This window comes from Platalea leucorodia (genome assembly GCF_965183815.1).
Source record: "Platalea leucorodia genome assembly, chromosome: 18".
Lineage (NCBI taxonomy): Eukaryota > Metazoa > Chordata > Aves > Pelecaniformes > Threskiornithidae > Platalea > Platalea leucorodia.
Window position 1 is genome coordinate 5,028,538 of NC_138840.1, and position 18,951 is coordinate 5,047,488.

At 57.1% G+C, this 18,951-nt stretch overlaps 2 protein-coding genes across 2 annotated transcripts in view; both read right to left on the reverse strand.

Annotated features, from left to right (window-relative positions):
- Positions 1-1,794, reverse strand: part of EPB41 (erythrocyte membrane protein band 4.1) — a 93,352-nt gene extending 91,558 nt beyond the window's left edge. Inside the window, exon 1 of the mRNA XM_082329546.1 lies at positions 1,733-1,794. The gene's annotated coding sequence lies outside the window, so the exon portion shown is untranslated. The remainder of the gene's footprint in view (positions 1-1,732) is intronic.
- Positions 1,795-3,882: 2,088 nt separating this feature from the next.
- On the reverse strand, positions 3,883-16,563 carry LOC309598720 (CCN family member 2-like). Its single transcript, XM_082329554.1, has 5 exons — positions 16,447-16,563; positions 11,214-11,427; positions 7,044-7,295; positions 6,422-6,630; positions 3,883-6,213 (listed from the first exon to the last, which is right to left on the reverse strand). Exons 1-5 carry the CDS (start codon positions 16,507-16,509, stop codon positions 5,902-5,904), a joined length of 1,050 nt encoding a protein of 349 aa, XP_082185680.1. The 5' UTR covers positions 16,510-16,563; the 3' UTR covers positions 3,883-5,901.
- Positions 16,564-18,951: the final 2,388 nt, after the last annotated feature.

Genomic DNA, 18,951 nt, shown 5'->3' on the forward strand with positions numbered 1-18,951 from the left:
CTGCCGGGTGGTGGCAAAGCACAGGCGAGGGTGCCGGGGGGCCGTTGGCGCACCCCGCGCCAAACCACAGCCCCGCGCGCCTCGCGCAGCCTGACCTCGCGCAGGGCGCGCGTCGCCTGCTGTCAGCCCCTGCCTGCTGCCTGCCCGAGCTGGCAGGGCCGGCCAGCAGCTTTGGCAGCGACCCCGCTGCAGGCAGCTGCCAACGCCGCCCGACGGCCCTGCTATGGACCCCAGGGAGGACGGGGCACCCCAACACCCGCTCCTGCAAAGCGCAGAGCAAATGTTGATTTTTCCCATGCGGGAGCCTCGGCGTAAATCAATCCTCGGGCGAGGAGGCGGCTGCCAGCAGCGCCGAGCCAAGGCACACCCCTCCATTGCAACACAACCCTAAAGATAGCCGCTGTCCCCTGCGACGCCGGCCAGAGGCTCGGACCCCGCGGCACCTGCCGAGCCCACCGGGAAGCGGGGAAGGCAGAAGCCCCAGGGGCAGCCCACAGCACGGACTAGCAAGCAGGTTCACCGACACCTCGTCCCGCTACGGCTGCAGGAGGGTGAAATTCAGGAAAGAAAGAGATTGCAGGAACCGCCGGGGACGGCGAGTCCCACCGCACGCTCCTCTGGTTGCGACACCAGCGCAAAGCACCCCCGTCGGAAAGGGGATGTGGGAGATGAACGCCCCGCTCCCACAGCCGCGCAGGCGGAACGGCGCAGAAAGTTGATGGTGAGGTTTTAGCGCTGCCCGGTTGAGCGCGGCATCGATCCGCGCCGGGGCAGGTATCGATGGGAGGAGGAGGCCCCCGGCTCCTGGCACTCTGCAGCTCGGCCGCCAGCTTCGGGAACCGTCTCGGCGGGCGCAGACGGCGTCTTGGAGAGAGGGGAGAGAGCGCGGCCGCCCCAAAGCCCCGGGCTGCGCAGGCTGCGGCTCAGGCGCGACCCCAGCGAGCACCAAACGCCTCTGAGAAATCAGAGCCGGACCCAGATGCCAACGCGGGAGCTGTCGCCTCCCAGGGAGGGACGACCGGTGCCGCTGCCGTGACCGCGGGGTGCAGGGGGGACCCGGCCCCCGGGGCTGCACCCACCTCCTCCCCTCCGCCGCGCCAGCGGGAACAAGGCTATGGGGGGAAGCACCCCAGCCCGGGGGTTGGCAACCCCTGTGGGGCAGGGCCCCCGCGCCCCCCATCCACCGCCCGAGCCCGCTGTGGGCCCCCCGCCCTCCCCACCCCACACCCTCCCTCCCCTTCAGCCCCACGCACCCCCCAGCCCCACTCGGGGTCCCTGCTACAGCCCCACTGCACCCCACTCCCCCTGCACCCCCCACCCCCCCACCCCACGTCCCCCTTCCGCCCCCTGGGGCGCCCCCGGCCTCCCGCAGCCCCGGGACACCCCGCATTTCCCCATAACCCCCCCGCCCCACACCTCCCTCGCCGTGGGTCCCCCCACACCCGGCCTGACCCCCCCAAACCCCAGAGCACCCCACGCCTCGCTTGACCTCCATGGGTGCCCCCGGCTCCCCCAGCCCCAGGTCACCCCGCACCCAGCCTGACCCCACTGTGGATCCCCCCACCCCACAGCACCCCACGTCCCCTCGCAACCCCGCACCCAGCCCGACCCCCCCCGCGCCCGCAGAGCGCCCCGTGCCCCCCTGTGTCCCGTCCCCGCCAGCCCGACCCCACTGCGGCCCCCCCGGACCCCCCCGCCCGCAGCCTGACCGCCCCCGGGGCCCCCCGCTCACCCGGGCCGGGGCCGCCGCTGCGCTCCGCTCCGCACCGCGCTGCCTCCACCTGCACCGCAGGCCCCGCCCCCCGCTGACGTCACGCGCGCCCCGCCCCCCTCCCGCGCCGCCGGCCGCGCCCACTGGCTGCCGCGGCCGCCCGTCAACGCCGCGGAGGGGGCGGGGCCGGCGGCGATGACGCGACGCTGCAGTAGGCGGGGCGGGCAGGTGACGGTGTGGCGTCACGGTGGGCGAAGGGGCGGGGCGAGGAGATTCCCCCTCCCCCGCGGGGGGGGGGGGGCGCGTGACCTCACCGCTGGCCTGCGAGTGCCGCCGTGACGTCACCAGCCCATATAAGGAGACAGTGCTCTCGCGGGCCCCCCCGGGGGCTGCGGGTCCCCGGGTGTCCCCGGGGCTGCAGGGCGCGGCCGCCAGAGCCCCAAATCCCCCCCGAACCGGCAGAATTGGGCCTTTTATAGATTTTTATGCTCATTTTCACCTGCCTCCTTTTTTTAGCTTTTTTAGGGAAAAGCCCTCCCCGGAGGACGGGGGGAGCCCCCGGCCTGCGGTCGCCCAGGTGAGGCCGCAGGTGCCCCGGGGGGGCGACGCCGCCCCGCCAGCGGCATGGCCGGGGCCGATAAGGGCGCCGCGGGGCCAAGGCAGGACCGGAGCCGCCCCCGCTCCTCACCGGGGTCCCCGCGCGGCTCCGGCGGCCCAAAAACCCGGCCTTATCCCCGCCGGCCGCGGGGCCACGCCTGGGCTATCGGTGCCGCGCAGGCGGTGGCCGCGGGCGATAAGGGGGGAGCGGGACGGCGGTGGCGGTGGGCTGGAGTCCCGCCCCCTCGCCAGCACCGAGGGCCTCGCTGCCCTGCCTGCCGGCCAGGCCGCAGTGGTGGCCCCGTGGTGGCAGTGGTAGCCCCGTAGTGGCAGTGGTAGCCCCGTGGTGGCGGTGGTAGCCCCGTAGTGGCAGTGGTAGCCCCGTAGTGGCGGTGGTGGCCCCGCAGTGGCAGCAGTGGTGGTCCTGTGGTGGCAGTGGTGGCCCTGTGATGGCACTGGTGGCCCTGTGGTGGGGTGGTGGCCCTGTGGTGGCAGTGGTGGCCCTGTGATGGCGGTGGTGGCCCTGTGGTGAGGTGGTGGCCCCATAGTGGCAGCAGTGGTGGTCCTGTGGTGGCAGTGGTGGCCCTGTGGTGGGGTGGTGGCCCTGCGGTGGCAGTGGTGGCCCTGTGGCAGTGGTGGCCCTGCGGTGGCAGTGGTGGCCCTGCGGTGGGGTGATGGCCCTGCGGTGGCAGTGGTGGCCCTGTGGCAGTGGTGGCCCTGCGGTGGCAGTGGTGGCCCTGCGGTGGGGTGGGTGCCCGGGGCTGTGCTCAGCAGCCGGGTGCCTCCCCCGGGCCAGGCTGGGGCCCTGCACCCCACGGCACCCTGCCTTGGCGACGGGGTGTCCCCGCAGGGCGGTGCCTGGTGCCACCTAACGGCCACCGCCCTGGGGACGCTGGCGAGGACGGGCACCGCCAGGGCCTCTCCAGCCTCCAGCGAGCGCCGGGACGGATCCTGCTCCGGGCTCAGAGCCTCGACCTCCCGCGGCTCCCGCTTGAGCTTGACGGGGCCTTGTCCCCCCGCCACCTGCCTCTCCCCAGGGAGCCCTAAGCCCCGCCACGGGGAGCGGGAAGGTTTTGGGGGGAGGAAGAGCCTCTGGCCCCCGCCGCGGTGCCGGGGGCGGGCGAGGGGGGAGCCCCTGGCTAATGTGATGAGAGGGGGATGAAGCCGTAAGCTGTTAAGCCACCGCAAAGCCCCTCGCGTTCTGGCCCCGTTATCGCCGACTTCTGCTCACATCTGCTCCCGGGGTTATTTTTAACCGGGTATTAAGGACTTCTGGGTCCTTAAGCAGGCGGGGGGGGCTCCGCTTGTCCCCCCCAGAGCAGGAGCCGCGGTTTGTGGCTGCAGAGGTGCCCGGGAGGCACCAACGCCAGCGCCGCTGCTGCTTGGGAGGGGGAGCAGGGCCCCCCCGGGGCCCCCTGCCCTCCACACCCAGCCGCCAGCTTTGCGGAGGGTCCCAGCACTGGTCCCAGCAAGCTGGTGGCACTGGGGAGAGGCCAGAGGGGAAACCAGGCAGGGGCCTCGCACAGAGGGATGCTGCCAGGGATATAAAAAATAAAGAGATATTTATTAGCATTGAGTAAAGTGCAACCTCAGCGTGGTTTTACACACAGAAGCCGTGTAAACGGCAGGAGAAAAGTTCAGAGCAGACCTGGAGGGCAAGGGGAGAAGAGGCCCTCGGCGAGGTTGTGCTAAAGGGATGCAAAAACTGTACAAAGGCCTTTACAAAAAAAGGAAACAACATCAGATAAATTATTTACAGTTCAAATCGATTACAGGTAATGGGAGGCTGAAGGCTCCCGAGCTTCCGCAGGCTGAGAGAGCAAGAAAAGAGGGGCTGAGCCCAGACACGGGCCCCGAGCTGGTGTTTCGGCGGAGTTACGGGCTGCAGGGCGGCGTTTCCCGACAGCGGGATTACCCTCGGGCATCGCGTTCTGCTTTGGGGTGGGAGCTGTGGAGGGGTAAAGCCTCAGAGCTGCAGCGTGGCCCCTGCTCCTGCCCGGCTGGGACAGGAATTCATCGTGATTCCCAGTGACTGGAAGAGGGTGAAGGCGGGGAAGATTTAAGGAATGAGATTGGGCCTTTTCCTGGATGTTTCTGCTGAAATCAGCAGAGACAAAACACAACCGATAAGCGTTCAGAGCTACCGCGGAGCTGCCGAGGTGCGTGGGGCTGCGTCGCTGCTGGCTGCGCCGGCCGCGCTGGGGGCTTACGGGACCGCTCCTGCGCCGGTGGCCTCTCCCGGAGTCACGGCTGGCAACCGGCACGTCCTTAACGGCAGAGCGACTCTGCACCGGCCCGTGGCAGGACAGGAATCCCACAGCTGGAGGCCCCAGCACCACGCAGCTTCCCGTGCCACCGCCTCGCTAACTCCACATCTGCTCCATTTACAAATACGGGCGTTTTTCTTGCCAGTGCTTTAAACCCCCCGGGGAAACCCGAGCTGAACCGCGTTCCTCCAACTTAGGACCTACAGCAAAGACTCCGGAGCCGAAACGCAGCCGAAGCCCCGCTGTGGATGTGTACGGAAAGGCACAACAGGACATGCTCATCGTGGCACGAAAAACTGCCACGAGCAGCGGCCGCAGGGGATGTGTGTCAGCCGGGCAGCCTGGCTCAGCCCCGTTTCACGCTGGAAGAGCTGCTCAGGTCTGAAACAGCCCCTGCCAGCACCGGAGGCAAAGCCACAGCCTGGCTGGATCCCTTCTTCTAGGAAGAAACCCCTTCCTGGGCTCAGATCTTCCGCAGGAGGCCCCGAGCCACACTGCGTCTCCTGCAGTGACACCACGCAACTCGCTGTTTCCGCGTCTTCGCTGTCACCCTCACTGGCACACAAGGCGAAAAGGAATTTAACGGGGAAAAAAAGACTGCCCAGCCTTGAGCTGCCCGGAGAACCGGTCACCCAGCAGATGATCCGGCCTCTCCAAGAGCAAACCGATCTGGAACAAAGCTGCTGACGGGAAAGCACGTGGGAGGGTGAAAGGTGGGCACAAGGATGGGGGAAAGCTTTTGCCAATTTATTGGATCCAATTAGTCAAAAATAATTGAAAAGCTCAGCAGGAGCCCAGCACGGGGCCAGGACCACTTTCCTCACCGAGAAGCTTTGCATCAACACGCAGCAGAGCCCCACTCTGCTGGAAGCAGGCTGCGGAGCTCGGCTGCAGCTCAGGCCTCCGGGGCTTCCCCGTCTCATGCTCTGGGTTTGCTGCGTGGTTTGGGCAGGCCAGCGGCCACGGGGAATTGTACCCGCTGTGCTCTCAGCTGGAGACAGGCTGGAGCCACGCGGCTTTGATCCACTCTCCCATCTGGTCAGTGGGAACGTGGATCAAGTTTGCAGCTCGAGCCTGTTTCTGGTTCCTTCGCTGACCTTTGCGCCACCGTGGGTGAAGGTCAGGAGCCTGGGGCAGACGGGGCTGTTCCCCCACGCACCTTGGCTTGTCAGCAAGGCCACCGGGACCACGGGTGGCGAACGGCGCTGTTCTGAAGAGCACAGCCCCTCACAGAGGGGGAAGAGGCTGCATTGTCCTGGGACACAGCCACGAAAGCGCTGCAGAGCCCTCTTGACACCTTGGGCTGTGGACCTGGCACAGAGAGGGCTACTGCCTCTCTGTCTTGACGTGGTCTCCGATCATCCTCCTGTGATACGTGGCCAGGAAGATGTCGTTGTCTCGGGGGCAGTCGTAGTGGCAGGAGCACATCTTGATGAACATCATCTTCCGCTGGAAGAAGTCCCCCTCGGGGCAGCGGAACTCCACCTCCACGGTGCTGGTGACGTACGGGGTGCAGCAGCGGCCGTCCGTGCAGCTGCCGCAGAACTTGGGCCGGTAGGAACGGGTGCTGGTGCAGCCCGAAAACTCGAAGTGGAGGCTCTGGCGTGGCTTCGGGGTCCGCACACACTTCTTCCCCTTCTAGGGAGAGAGCAGATGGGTTAACAAGGACGTGACAATCAGACGAAAGGTCCACCTGGGCCTGTGCTCTGTCTCCATCGCTGGGCAACAGGACACAGAAGTGGAAGCACAGGGCAAACCCTGCGAGATGGGCTCAGGCCTGACAAGGACCTAACCAGGCCGTCCCTGGCATTCACGGTGTTGCGTCCCCTCTCCCCACGCCCAATACCTTGGTTTTCTCCATGGGGAAGTCGCAGGGCCGGACCATGCAGAGCCGGGTCTCCTTCTCCAGGTGGCACTGGGGGTTGTCGTTGGTTACTCGGGCAGAGATGCCCATGCCGCAGCTCTTGGAGCAAGCGCTCCACTCGGTGGTCTGCACCAAGCAGTTCTCCTGCAGGTTATTCAGCTCCGGCTTGCGTGCTGGATCCTCCCTGAAAACTGAGCCACACGGAAGAGACGCAAGGCAAGGTTCAGGGCTTGGAACAAAGTGTAGCAGCTCCGTGGCTGCTCCCAACTTGGTCTAACTCTTCAGGAACAGTAGCAAAGGTCTGATCCATCCCGTGAGCTACTCAGCCTCTCAGCAGAAGGAGGACGCAGGCAAGCACGGGGCCATTTCCTACCACAGCCCGGCTCCAGCCAGTTCTGCTGCGGTATCAGAGGGCGCGCGAGCCTCCCCGCAGCATCGCTGAAGTCTCACCTTAACGGGTCTGGAGTTCAACGCCTGGTACCCACACCACGGTGTGCAAAGTGAGCAGTCACCACCAGTTCCAAACTGGACGAGCCTTAGGGCCTCAGTCCAAAAGCAGTTTGCATCCACCCCCATCCCCCAGCAAAGAGCTCCCACCACTCACCCGCCATGGCTGTTTCGAAGCGGTTCTCCTCACTGCCCTCCTCGCAGATCCACTCTTCGCAGCACTTATTGCGAAACTTCACCCGCCGGGGGTTGGGGCACTCGGGGGACGGCAGCCGCAGGTCGTCGGAGCAGAGGGGGATGCAGCCGATGGCCCCGTCCATGCAGATGCACTGCAGCTTGCAGGTGGGCTGGAAGCTCTCCCCGTTGTGGTAGATCTTGCCCAGCAGGTCACAAGTTGCACCCTCATGAGCTGTGGGAAGGGGGCAGAGGAGGAGAAGCTGAGAAGATGGCAGGGGGCTGGCAGTCACAGGGCTCCTGACGGGGGGACAAGACCCTCCCCTGCTCTGCCATCCCGCTGCCGGATGCAGCAGGAGTTGGCACATTCAATATTTGGCTCCCTGGACCCAAGGCTATTCCCAACATCGATTTTTGGAAGATGGCTCCAGCTGTGCCAGACCTCCCAAAGTTTTCTAGAAAAATCTCCACTTGGATGAGTTACTAAGTGGGACTTTGTCTTTACGGCTTGTCAACAGCCTGTTCTCCAGTCAGAGGTCTTCCTCTCCGGCTCGGAGAGCGCCCCAGTCCGTGGTGGTGTGCAAGACGCATTCCTGACGCGACACGTGAGCCAGCGGCTTCGCTCCTCGTTATTCCTAAGAGACCAACAGGCAACCTTCTCCTAAGAGCAGTTGGTTCCCCACTTGTCTAAAGGTACCTACAAAAGGAAAATAACACTTTGGGTTTATGACCTTTTTTTTTTTCCGGCTCCTCTGTGATGCATGAATCTCTTCTTCCTTCCAGCCACAACTTTTTCTATTTCTCTCTGTTCTGACCTCCAGATCTCTCATCTCCAGCGCTCCTACGAGTCTTTCCCTCCTTCCCGATAAAACTTAAATGAGCAAAAAAGGAAACGCAACAATATCTGACACACAGGAGCGATCTTCAGTCTGCGGGTGCGAGCAACGCTCACAAGTTCCTACGTCTGTGTTTGTTAGCCAAAATTTTTCCAGTGGAAGTTTTCCAGCAGAAAACTCTTATTTGATTAAGAGTTTTGCAGGCACAGATCAATGTCAGGAATGTTTTCAATGAGAAACAACTGAAGCAATTCAATTTGATATCAAAGATTTCCTTTATGCTCTTAACAACAGCTCAACCAATACACTTGTTGGACAGTATCCATAGCGGGAAGCATTTTGCTTGGGTAATTATTTTAGATACCGTAAGGATCAAGATGAAACATTTTGATGTAATGGAAGTGGAAAGCTTTGCCCCAGCCAAATGAGTCTTCTAAATAAGTCATGGAAAGTTTGGAGATTTTTTTTTTCTTTTTTTTTTTTTCTTTCGGCCTGAAATGAAATGTTGAACTCTCAGAGTTGTTCACAGGACAGGAATCCTGTTTTTGGACAGTTCTTGTCAGCTGCTGCTTTCTGCAATCCTGACCCTTACAAAACAAAAAAAATCCATACAGACCTCTATTGGGACGTTACCAAAGTGAAGGATTCTTGGCTGCTCGCGGAGGCTTACCAGGAAACCTGATCTATTTTCCCCTTAGTTCTGCTCGCCCGTGGAACGTTGTCTCAGGCAGAAAGTGTTTGGACCAAACAAGGAACAAGAGCCTCTTTCCATCCCACCTCGTCCTCGAGGGGACCCAAATCCTTCCGGGCTGCTAATGCCTTGTTTCTAACCAGAGCTGGATCTCAACTTGCAACTCTTTTCAATGCCATTGCTATAAAAATACTCCTGTGCTCCTACTTAGAAGTTTCAAAATCATCACTTTTTCCATCAAAGTGGAAGCCATCCACTTTCCCTCTACACAACCATTCATACTTATTTTTAAATCCTCTTTCACTGTTTTTTAGCCCAAGCCCTCTCCCTTCCCGACGAACTGATCGTGCTGTTCCCTCGGCAGCACTCCTCCCCCCAAGGAACGGCAGCCTGCTCAGGGGTTTTATTATGTTTTCAAAACTCAATCCTTTTGTCATGCCCTTCATTACCCTACAATGACCTCACTTTCCCGTTGACCTGATCCAATTAAAGCACCAAAACGGACCGCGCCAGCGGAGTGAGACGGCTCTTTATTTACCAGCTCGGCTTGGCACCGCTGCCGCCCCCCGCCCCCCCGCCCCACGTCCCGCCAAGGGGACTTTTGCCCTTTTCTGCAGGGAATATGGCAGAGCTCAAGTGACCGCTCCAGTCGCCGCAGCGCTGCCAGCTCCCTGCGCCCACCCAGGCCACCCCACCACCCTTGGCTCTCCTCCTCGAGAGCTACTACGGGATCGTCTCTACCTTTCTGATACTCCAAGGGCTCTGCAGGAAGGGAAGAACTCCTCTGCAATATGTGAAATGCTCCATACTGTGGTCACATTAAACAAATATACACAGTAATTTTCACTCTGATGGTTCCCTTCCTCTCTTCTGATACAGCGTTCGGGCTGGTTCCCAACCTAGAAGCCTTTCCCATGACACCTGAACACCGCTCTGCTCCCTTCTGCTCCCATCACGTCTGTCTTATCTGGATACCCCTAAGTCCTCTCTTCTCTATTCACAAACATTGATCTTTCCCTTGATTCATCACTCCACCTCCAGCTTCCTTCACTGCCTCCAAAATCCCCCATCTTCCAAGAGATCAGTGTGGACATCACAAAAATATCACCCAAGGACATTACGTCCCAAATCCTTGGTCCAATTTAGGGAGACATCCTGGTCTGTGTTCATCTGGGATTTTTGCCATGAAAATCTTAATTTCTCGTTTAAAGGCAGGAAGGGCAGTTGTGGTCTTCAAGTCTGATTTTCTACACAGCAGGGATCTGGGACTCTCACTCCAAAATCTTTGCATCAAACCCATACGTCACGGTGAATACGAAGCACTTTCTTTAGAAAGATGTCGAGTCTTCACGCGAAGCCTTCGAGATGAAGACTCCTCCACACTCCTGAGCAAATTGTTCCAGTGATTTAGCTACCTTTGCTCTACAAACATACATCCACCTCATTTCCAGTCTTAATTAGGCAGGTTACAGCTTACACCCGCTGGATGTTATTACGCCTACGTTTACCTTATTAAGCTTCAATCATCAGCTCTTAGGTGTACCAGTGCCTACAGAAAGAACTAGGAAGCTCATGTGGCTTCTAAAGATCACAATCACTGCGGGAGGAAAATTAAACAAGTAACTTATAAAAACTTCTCAAAAGAAAGGCGAAAACACCTTCTACAAGTTAAATTCATTATTCAGAGTAAAAAAAAAAAGTGATGTGATTCTGGCACTGCAAAACAGCGCAGTTCCACCCCGAGCCCCCGAGGCCGCTGCCTCGGGTTGGTGCGAGCGCTGCGGCTGCCGGAGCGCGTCCAGCGACGCCACGTGCAGCGGCCGGACGCTTCCCGAAGCGTTCACGTCAGCTCTCCAGCCCTCGTGTCTTCCTGGCTGTTTTGAAAAGCTTGAATTAAAAAAATGGTCAGCTCCTGGCAGAGACGGGGCAGAGGAGTCTTGTTTTTAAACAAGGAACAGGAGACTGAGGAAATGTTTTTTTTTTCCTCTACACCAAAATAATTTTTGCATGCTTTAAAAATAGCCACTAAACAAACAAAAAAATCAAAAAGATTTTTCTTTTCTGGCTGGAAAGAGGCACCAGGCGAGAAAACAGGTCTGCATTTGTATTTACCTGGCTCAGTAATTCTCGTGTTCTACATCTACGCTATTTTGCAAACAAGTTGTTCAGCTCTTTCCACCCACGTGCTAAAGCCAGAATACGGCATGCCTCTCGCGTGTGAGCAGTCGAGTGCAAAATGCCAATATCTCCAGTGCAAGGCAGTGAGATTTGGGGTGAGATTTTCCAAGCAACTGTACTTTCCAGTAAAAGTCCCGATTGCTGATATTTACCCCCAGGCGCTACAGGGCTAGAGGATGTCTCCTAACAATGTCACGGGAGCAAAGGAGAGTCCCAAACCCCCACTCCTGCCTGGGGAAACATCCTTCGTTGCAGGAGGGAGCAGGTTGCGAATGTATCGGTACCAGTGAATCTGTTGGCTCGCAGGGCTGGCACGGATCCCAACGTGATGCGGGATGAAGCTCCGAGCGCTACAGGAAATTCTGACGATGCCGCGGGTTTTCTGGGAGGTCTGCAGGCAGAGGGGGCCACAAGAAAACCGCACAAGAACAGAACATACAGCTCTCACCTAAGCAGATCCCGCTGCCTCTGTGGATTTTGGAGAAGTCGCAGTAGAGTCCCTTGTGATGATCACAGGGTTTCTGCAGGGAACAGAGCTCGCCAAGCTGCCTGGCACACACCTTGCAGCAGCCACAGGCATCCAACACATGGCTGGTGCCAGCGGGGCACTGCAGAGGCTGGGAGGGACACTGGCAGGGGTACGTGCAGGCCTGCGGTTCTACCTGGAGGGCAGACAAGCCATGGAGAGAATGAGTCTCCCGCAAGCCAGCCAGGCAGAGAAATGAAAAAGACGATTCTGCTTCAAGCACAGACACCCCATCAAGAGGAGGGAAGACCGACTTCGCCCTCCACCGGAGAGCCCTGCTGCAGAGGGTGTGCGTGCAGCTCCCGAGGACTGGCAAGGCTAACCTCACCCCTAGCTCAGCTGGAGCTCACGGGGAAAAAAAAGATGCCCCTGGGAGACAGGGCCAAAACAAAGAGGACAAGCAGTAGCTTGGAGTCCCACGTGCAGCTCAGCCCCCCGCTTCCCTGGAAGCAATAAAATGGTAATTATTAACAGCAAGCAATTCCCAGCTCTCACATAGCACTGCTCGGGAGAAAACATCAAAGCACTCCACAGCAGCAGCATTAGACCCAGTTCGAAGATGGAAAAGGCGAGGCGCATAGCGAAAGGACTTGCCCAAAGTCAGCCAGCGCTGAAAACTGACCCGAAGGCTCCCGTATCCCATCTTGTCCCCTGGATCTCATACTTCCTTCGTTATTCCCAGGGATGTGCCCTCTCCTCTCCCATCTCCGGGGAATGCAGCGTAACCAACCTTCCTCAGGACCTCGTGAACCTGCCCCGCTTGGTAGCATTTCAGAAGTGCTGGCCACCTCTTGACACCCACCCTTGGCTTTTAGGCCACTTCAGATGCTAAACAGAGATCAGGCTATGTCTGGAGGAGGGTTACCTTCCCCGGAGAACCCAGGGTGCTTCAAACACTCCAGTAACTCGGTCTGTGGCATCCTTGTCCTGAGTCGGCTTGGAGCGAATACGCTAGCCTCAGCTCTGGATGCACCCAGATTTGGGCAAGATGTAAAACCACGACTGTGAAAGGTGCAGAGCACATGGTCTGGAAAGATCCTCATATACCTCCTCAGACCCATCAGGGTGCCAACTCTAGCCTGGTTTTCTGTCCAGGTTCTGCTCACTAAAATTCCCAGGTAGTTCAGAGGGACGCAAGAGTTTGCAGCGCTCAGATGCTGGGCGCTGCGGGCCACAGGTCGGCTCCCGCCCCGGGGGCAGCTGCTGCCGCAGGGCTGATACGCCCCTTGCACGTAGATGGTGGGATCCTGTTTTGCTGGGAGCCGGGAAGAGGGAAGCACCCGACCGGGCAGACCCCTTCCAGCCCCGCTGCCGGACCCGGCCACTGCCACCCAGGGAGAGGGGCTGCAGCAGCGGGAAAGAGCCTGCGGGCAGGCGGGAGCAGGGAACACCTGGAACAGAGGCCAAAAACATATCCTGCTACAGCTCTGTTTGCACTTGTTATATCCCATCCAGCCCTCGCTTGTGAAACAGCTTCCTTGGATATTGTGTTTGTCACCAGTAACAGTAGTAAAACTTTTCCAGCTGTTTTGACTGTTGTTCAAAACAGCTGCTCGGACTTTAGCTCGCATGGGGTCAGAAGATGCCAACTGCTTTGGATTTCTGTAACAATCAGCGCAGTATGGTGTAGGAGAGGGATCAGTTTAAATCTTAACTCACGAGTCCTCCCAGAGTCTCACCCCGCTCAGCAGGAATCAGCATAATTCTCCTTGAAAACTCCTAGCGCCAAGCCCTTTGGCAAGGAGCCTCTCCCGCTGTAGCCCAGCTGTTCGCAGACGGCAGCCTTAGGGCCACTCGCTGGGAGCTGGCGTGTCACAGCGATCTCTTCCCGACTGCTGAAGCGCATTAAAAGACGCTAAAAATACAGAAACGCTTTCCTACTGTTTTTCATGTACGCAACCGCTGTAGCTGCCAAAAGGACGCGTTATTCAACCGTGGATGAGTGGGTGGGGGGCACATGAGATCATAAAAGAGGCAAAGCGTTCCTAGCACAGGACCTATATTAAGATGCAATCCATGCACTTAAAAAAAATAATGACAACAAGCATTTTCCAATGCAGTGTCAGCCACAGGCCATATAAAGAAACACTCTCAAAATAGCTCTCCTACTGAAAAACAAACCGAAACAACCTCTTTCAGGATAACAGAGAACACAACGGAATTAAACCCAATCGAGTTTTCTTTCTCGCCTTCGTTAATTCTTGTTGGTGCTGTTTATGTCCTTTAATAACTCACCCAAAGAAACTAGACCGCCTGGTTTTACCTTCTGCTCACCATCGGCTTCACTTCCTCATTACATTCCAGCTGCTTTTCAGCGCAAGAACATCTGGATTCAGATCTCCGACGCATCGGGGACCTGCTGGGTGACCCTGCGCCCTGCCTCTTCTGCGCCTCGTCTCCCCCCGCCGTGCGCACAACCACGGCTCAGAAGCCCTGGTTCGCCCGGAGCTGCAGGGCTCCTTTCGGCCCTTCGAGGTTTTCCCATCAGTCAGCTCGGACATGCCGCTCTTCATCACCCAGTCCACCTGGCCCCGGGGTGTGCTGGGGCTCCTCTTCACTTGTTTTATACTGAGCAAAGCCAGCTCGTGCTATTTATAACTCCCGCTCTTCTCATGAGCCCAAGAGAGGAGAGAATGAGCCGAAATCTTTTTTGGCTCATGCACACTCAACAGCGAGCACTGAGGAACCGGCTGGCGAGGGGAGCTCCTGGAGTTGGGAACAGCTGGTAGAAAGTCAATATTGAACCAGCTTCCTAGAGTTCTCCATTACTTAATTTGCTTTCACAGCAATTTCAAACAGGCTAAATAATGGATTATATTGGATTTGCGTGGAGCACCCTCCGCCCTGCTAGACTGCTTCTAGGAGTTGTTTCAGTACAGTGTGGAAACTGCCCAAACGGTCCCAAAGAACAGCAAGGACTCGCATTCCGGGCTTTGCTGCAGACCCATACGTACCACCAAGACCAGCATTTCCACGCAACGTGCCACCAACCTGGGTGCAGAGGGATTCAACTTAGAGAACATTTAATTTTCTTCCCCTCTGCAGAAGGGTCTGTCCCCAAAATTACACTTTTACCTTCACTGAGCAGGATCCTAACTTCAAGTTCACTATAGCCTTGACCTTGTTTCTGTTGAGGTTAGCAGTGCATTTCTGTGAACTTTGAGAGCAGCAGAACAGAACCAGTATTAGAGATCAAGGCGATAGATTTAACAAAGTGCTAACGCCTGGAATATCAGCTCTCCCTGCTCCTGGCTTTGCTGGCAGCTCTCATATCGATCACAAACACCAGGTCTGAATCTGCCACTCCCGGGACCCCCGAGCGATGGCCAAGCCACAGCGGGAGCCCAAGCAGCCCGACCAGAGGTCTCCCTTGCCTGTGCTCCACACGGGATCGCCACCACTGACTCCCCGGTCCCATCCGCGCCGCTGACAAGCCAGAACAAGCTTCCTCCCAACTGCCAGCGCCGAACCCAGTTACCTGGGGGGAAGGAAAAAGTGAGAATATTCCTCCTGCTTCGTATTCACAGAAAACCTCTTCCCCCTACAGCCTCGGGAAGGCACGAGTGGGGGGACACGAGCTCCCACCGCCGCAGCAGTTCTGTGGCATCGTCAGGGCTTCTCGTTCCTGAGCAGTCCATGCCCGCAGGAGCCCAGGGAACCCGCCGAGAGGGCCGAGGCAAAGAGGATTTTTAAAATGCCTTTGGGCTCATGACTGCATTCAAAGGGCTGGGAAAGGAGCGTTTTGAAGCTGCTTGCAAAGTGCTTTGGAAGCCAGGGGTTAACGCTGCAAGGTAGGAGTAATATAATAAACACATAACTGGTTCTCTTTCAGGCTCCAAGACTGGCAGTAAATAAAGCAGTCAAAACACAGCTGTCCACATACTCCAAACACTGAATTATCACGGATAATACCTGCTCTCCCTCCATCACAGGCTCTCAAGGCACCTTCCCAGGTTGCTGCAGCACGTTGTACAACCGCCTGTTCCGAGAGACAAGAACCACCGCCCCCGTTTCACAGACAGGGAGCGGAGGCACGGAGACTTGCCCAGGCTGAGCCTGGCAGGGAGAAACACAACTCCCAGCCACCCTGCTTCTGCTCTCACCTCTGAACAACACAGGAGGCAGATTCGGGAGCAACAGCTCTTGTTTCCTTGCTCGATCCACTAAACATCACTCTCGGAGCTCAAAGAAAGTCAAAAGTCCCATTTCCAAGGCAGTCGGCAGGTTTAGGGAAAATGACATCATCACAGTGTAATAATAAAGCGTCACAGCGGTGGGATTCACTGCTATTGTTTATATGACCGATACGATGCTGCCAAAGCTGGGTCAGTGCAAGAAACCATCCCAAAGGGCAGAAGTCACCCCTGGGTCACAGCGGCGTTGGGTGCACAGGACACCTTTCCTGGCAGGGACGGGGCTGGCGCACCCTGCGCGCCGCCGGGAGCAATCCCACAGACCTTACCAACCAGTTTATCGCCTCTACCAGCACGATAAGCCGCACAAGTGGTGCAGTGGCTCTGTGGACCTGATTTCTTCACCGATCCAAAAGGCACTTACTGCAATTTAGATACATGAATGCCTGCAGCAATGTTCCTGCTATTAGTGGCACTGTAACAGCACACAGAAGTCCCGAGCAGCATCAGCTGCTCCGTCAGGCACTTGTATTAACACAGAAACAGGCACAAATCCTGCTCTGGAGAGGCTGCAGTCTGATTTCCCCCTCAGGATCACTGGGTTGGGGAACACAGGGGTGGATTCAGTGGCAGCTGGGGAAGGATGGGGACGGTAAGGACCTGGGATACGAGACTTAATCCTTGCAGTGACATAAACTCGGTGACCTCACCTCTCTCTGCTCCCCCCTCGTAAACCAGGGCTGGCTTCTAGCTCACAGGAGTAGAGTGAAACAAAATCCATTCACATTTGCCAAGAGCTTTGAGATCCGTAGATGACAGGCGTTACGCGCGGTGCAGCCCCGAGCGTGATTTAGTTACGCAGCGCGTTTGCACTGCTCCGCTAAGAGCCAGCCTTCTCTCGGAAACCTTTGGAGGCAGGTGGCAGCTGGGAAGAGTTACTCAGCCTAAAGCATTCGCATGCATCGAAGCAAGAAGCTGCAATGCCCAGCCAGCAAACGGAGCTGCTGCAGTGCAATACGTACCCAGCCAGGGGCGAGGAGGAGGAGGAGGAGGGTCCAGGTCACTGTCCCCAGGTTGCCAGACATCCCGAGCAAAGGGAAGGGAGGGGAGTCAGGCTGCCGACTGACTCGCTCCTTCTCCTTCGGAATTTCTCCTCTCTCTTTGGAGAAAGTTGCACACCAGCTCCTCTTTAAATAGGCTGCAGGAGGGGGCGTGCCCCGCGCTTGAGTGACGTCTGGAAAGCGAGCTGAAATGGGTGCAACAAAAAATGTCCAAATTCCAGGGAACACGAGCAGATTCCTGTGGCCCTGGCGGTTGCGGGGCTGCCGGCGCAGCCTGCGGCTTGGTTACTTTCCACGTGGGTAAATCAAATCCCAGGAAAAGCAGGATTATTATTTTTTAATTTTTCCTCTTTTTAACTCCAAAAGTATGAAGCCTGGGACAGCTTTCTTGACACAACCCCCCTTTCCCTACCTACATCCATTCCTTCTTGGCTGCAAGAGCTGAGGACTTAAATAAGCAGAGCTTTGTGGTGCTCAGTGTTTTTCCTTCGAACAGGAGGGAGCGATGGAAAGTCCAGCGCCGTTAGGCGCAATGAGGTACCATAACCGACTGTGCCTCACCGGCGCTGGCTCCTGCCAGCTCTGAGAAATGGAAGTTTCAGGACTGTAAAGACTGCTGTCTGCACTCCTGCAACGGGGAGCTGCTTGTTTTACGAGGCAATGAAAAGCTACGGGGCGATGGTTATTGATAAAGGACACCAGTTCCCTGTAGTGCTTTATTTGCGCCTCGGGATTGATGCAGGATAGCATACGTTTTTATCTCGGGGCATGATCTTTTCTGTTTGCTGCTGAAATACAGAACCAGGCTTCCGCACAGCCTGCACAAAAAGCCTTTTAGAATATGAAAGATTTGTTTTGTGTATTAAAAGAGTTGCTTTGTTTATTCTCAAACAGCAAGCGGAATGCTGCCGTGGAAAGATGAGGAGGAGTGCAGCAGAGGGCACTCTTAGTCCTCGCTGGCCTGGGGTGCGACAGAGCAGGTTGAGTACCGGAGGGGATCCTCTGGGCTGCACATGAAGTGGCCTTAAAAAGATGGAGCCGTGCCTTCGAGTCAGGGACCTTTCCAGGGTAGAAGTGGTGCAAGATCTGTGTACTCGCTTTGGGCCAACGTAAAGCTGGAGCATACGCAGAACGCACGGTGCCATACAGTCCCTACCACATCCCAGCAGAGTGTGCTGGGAAGCAGGACAGAAAAATACAGGGAGTGGGTAGCGGGTCATTTAAATTCAGCCTCCTTCCTTCCTGCCTCCAAGCGTAGGGCACCTTAGCTGGGAATCAAGCCCTGCATTTTACTCAGGTCCTTTCGGGTCCCTGTGTGACGCCAGATCAGCCTCCACGCTCCCCACGCCGCTGTTTGTCCACTCCTGAGAACAGACAACTCTGACTCTTAATTAATTAGCACTTGGAAAGCCCCTTGGGATTTGGGGCTGGGGAGCATTAGCACAGTGCAAGCCACCTCAGATGCACCTCCTTCTCCTCTTCCATCAGACGAGGGATTTCACAATCATTTCCCTGACAGCTACCTCTACCAATGTCACAACGAAGGATTATGTCTCCACACAAAAGATTTAATGTACTGGAGGTGGTATAAACACCCAGTGCCCTGGAGCAGCGCGGAGCTAAAGGCAGTCTAGCTGCATGTCCGTTCCTTCCCCTTTTGGAAGGTTTGGCGCCTTAAACTGTGTTGTCACCTAAAATTAGCTGCTCACATTTCGCAGGACGTTCTCCCACTGCTCGTAAATAAGACAGGGATAAAGTGCTACACACCTCTGGTCTCATTTTCTCACACAGCAAGAATATAAACCACAGCTGAATTCCAAGCCACATGGGGCATTTGGAGGTGTGAGATTTGTGCCTTGTTAAAAGGACGGTGCTTAATGCATGGCTCGATTCATACATTGCTCCTTGTCCAAGAAGCAGCAGTTGCACCTTGAGCCGTGATCTTCCAAATTCTGCTTTCAGAATTTCTTTTAACCTGCTGCGTGACCTCAAATGAACTGTTCAACCTAAATCATAACGCTCACTCACCTGTCAGGAGTTTTGTGGGGAATACTCAGCACTAACCCAGCATTATGATGGCTGATCAGGTTTTCAACCTACAACAAAAATAAAGAATAATTCTATTATAAAACATCCTTACCAAGCTGCTCATCATCATCCACCTGAATGCTTTCAGCTTCCTACAACCGTAGCATAAGGAAAACGTACAGAGTTGCAGTCCTGCTCGTCCTTCGAGCCACCTTCGCTCCGCCATGGCCAGCCAGCTGCCTCCCCTGCCTCGCCAAGAGACGGGCCTGGATCCACTCCGGCTCCTTTACTGGATGGCAGAACCGAGATCCTGCACCAGTATCTTCACCCCAAAGTGCCCGGAGCAGTGCCAAGTCCTCCACATGAGGGTTTCTGGGGACAGAGGAGCCCACTTTGCCTCTCGGAGCCCACAGCAAGTCTGCCACAAAGGCACCTTTT

What these genes read in the sequence shown, in the direction of transcription:
- LOC309598720 (XM_082329554.1), bottom strand. Translation starts at nt 16,509, where the DNA reads ATGTCTGGCAACCTGGGGACAGTGACCTGGACCCTCCTCCTCCTCCTC. An exon ending in TCCTCCTCGCCCCTGGCTGG is followed by an intron (nt 11,428 to 16,446) that starts GTACGTATTGCA and finishes TCTGCCCTCCAG; the next exon opens with GTAGAACCGCAGGCCTGCAC. An exon ending in AGGCAGCGGGATCTGCTTAG is followed by an intron (nt 7,296 to 11,213) that starts GTGAGAGCTGTA and finishes CCCTTCCCACAG; the next exon opens with CTCATGAGGGTGCAACTTGT.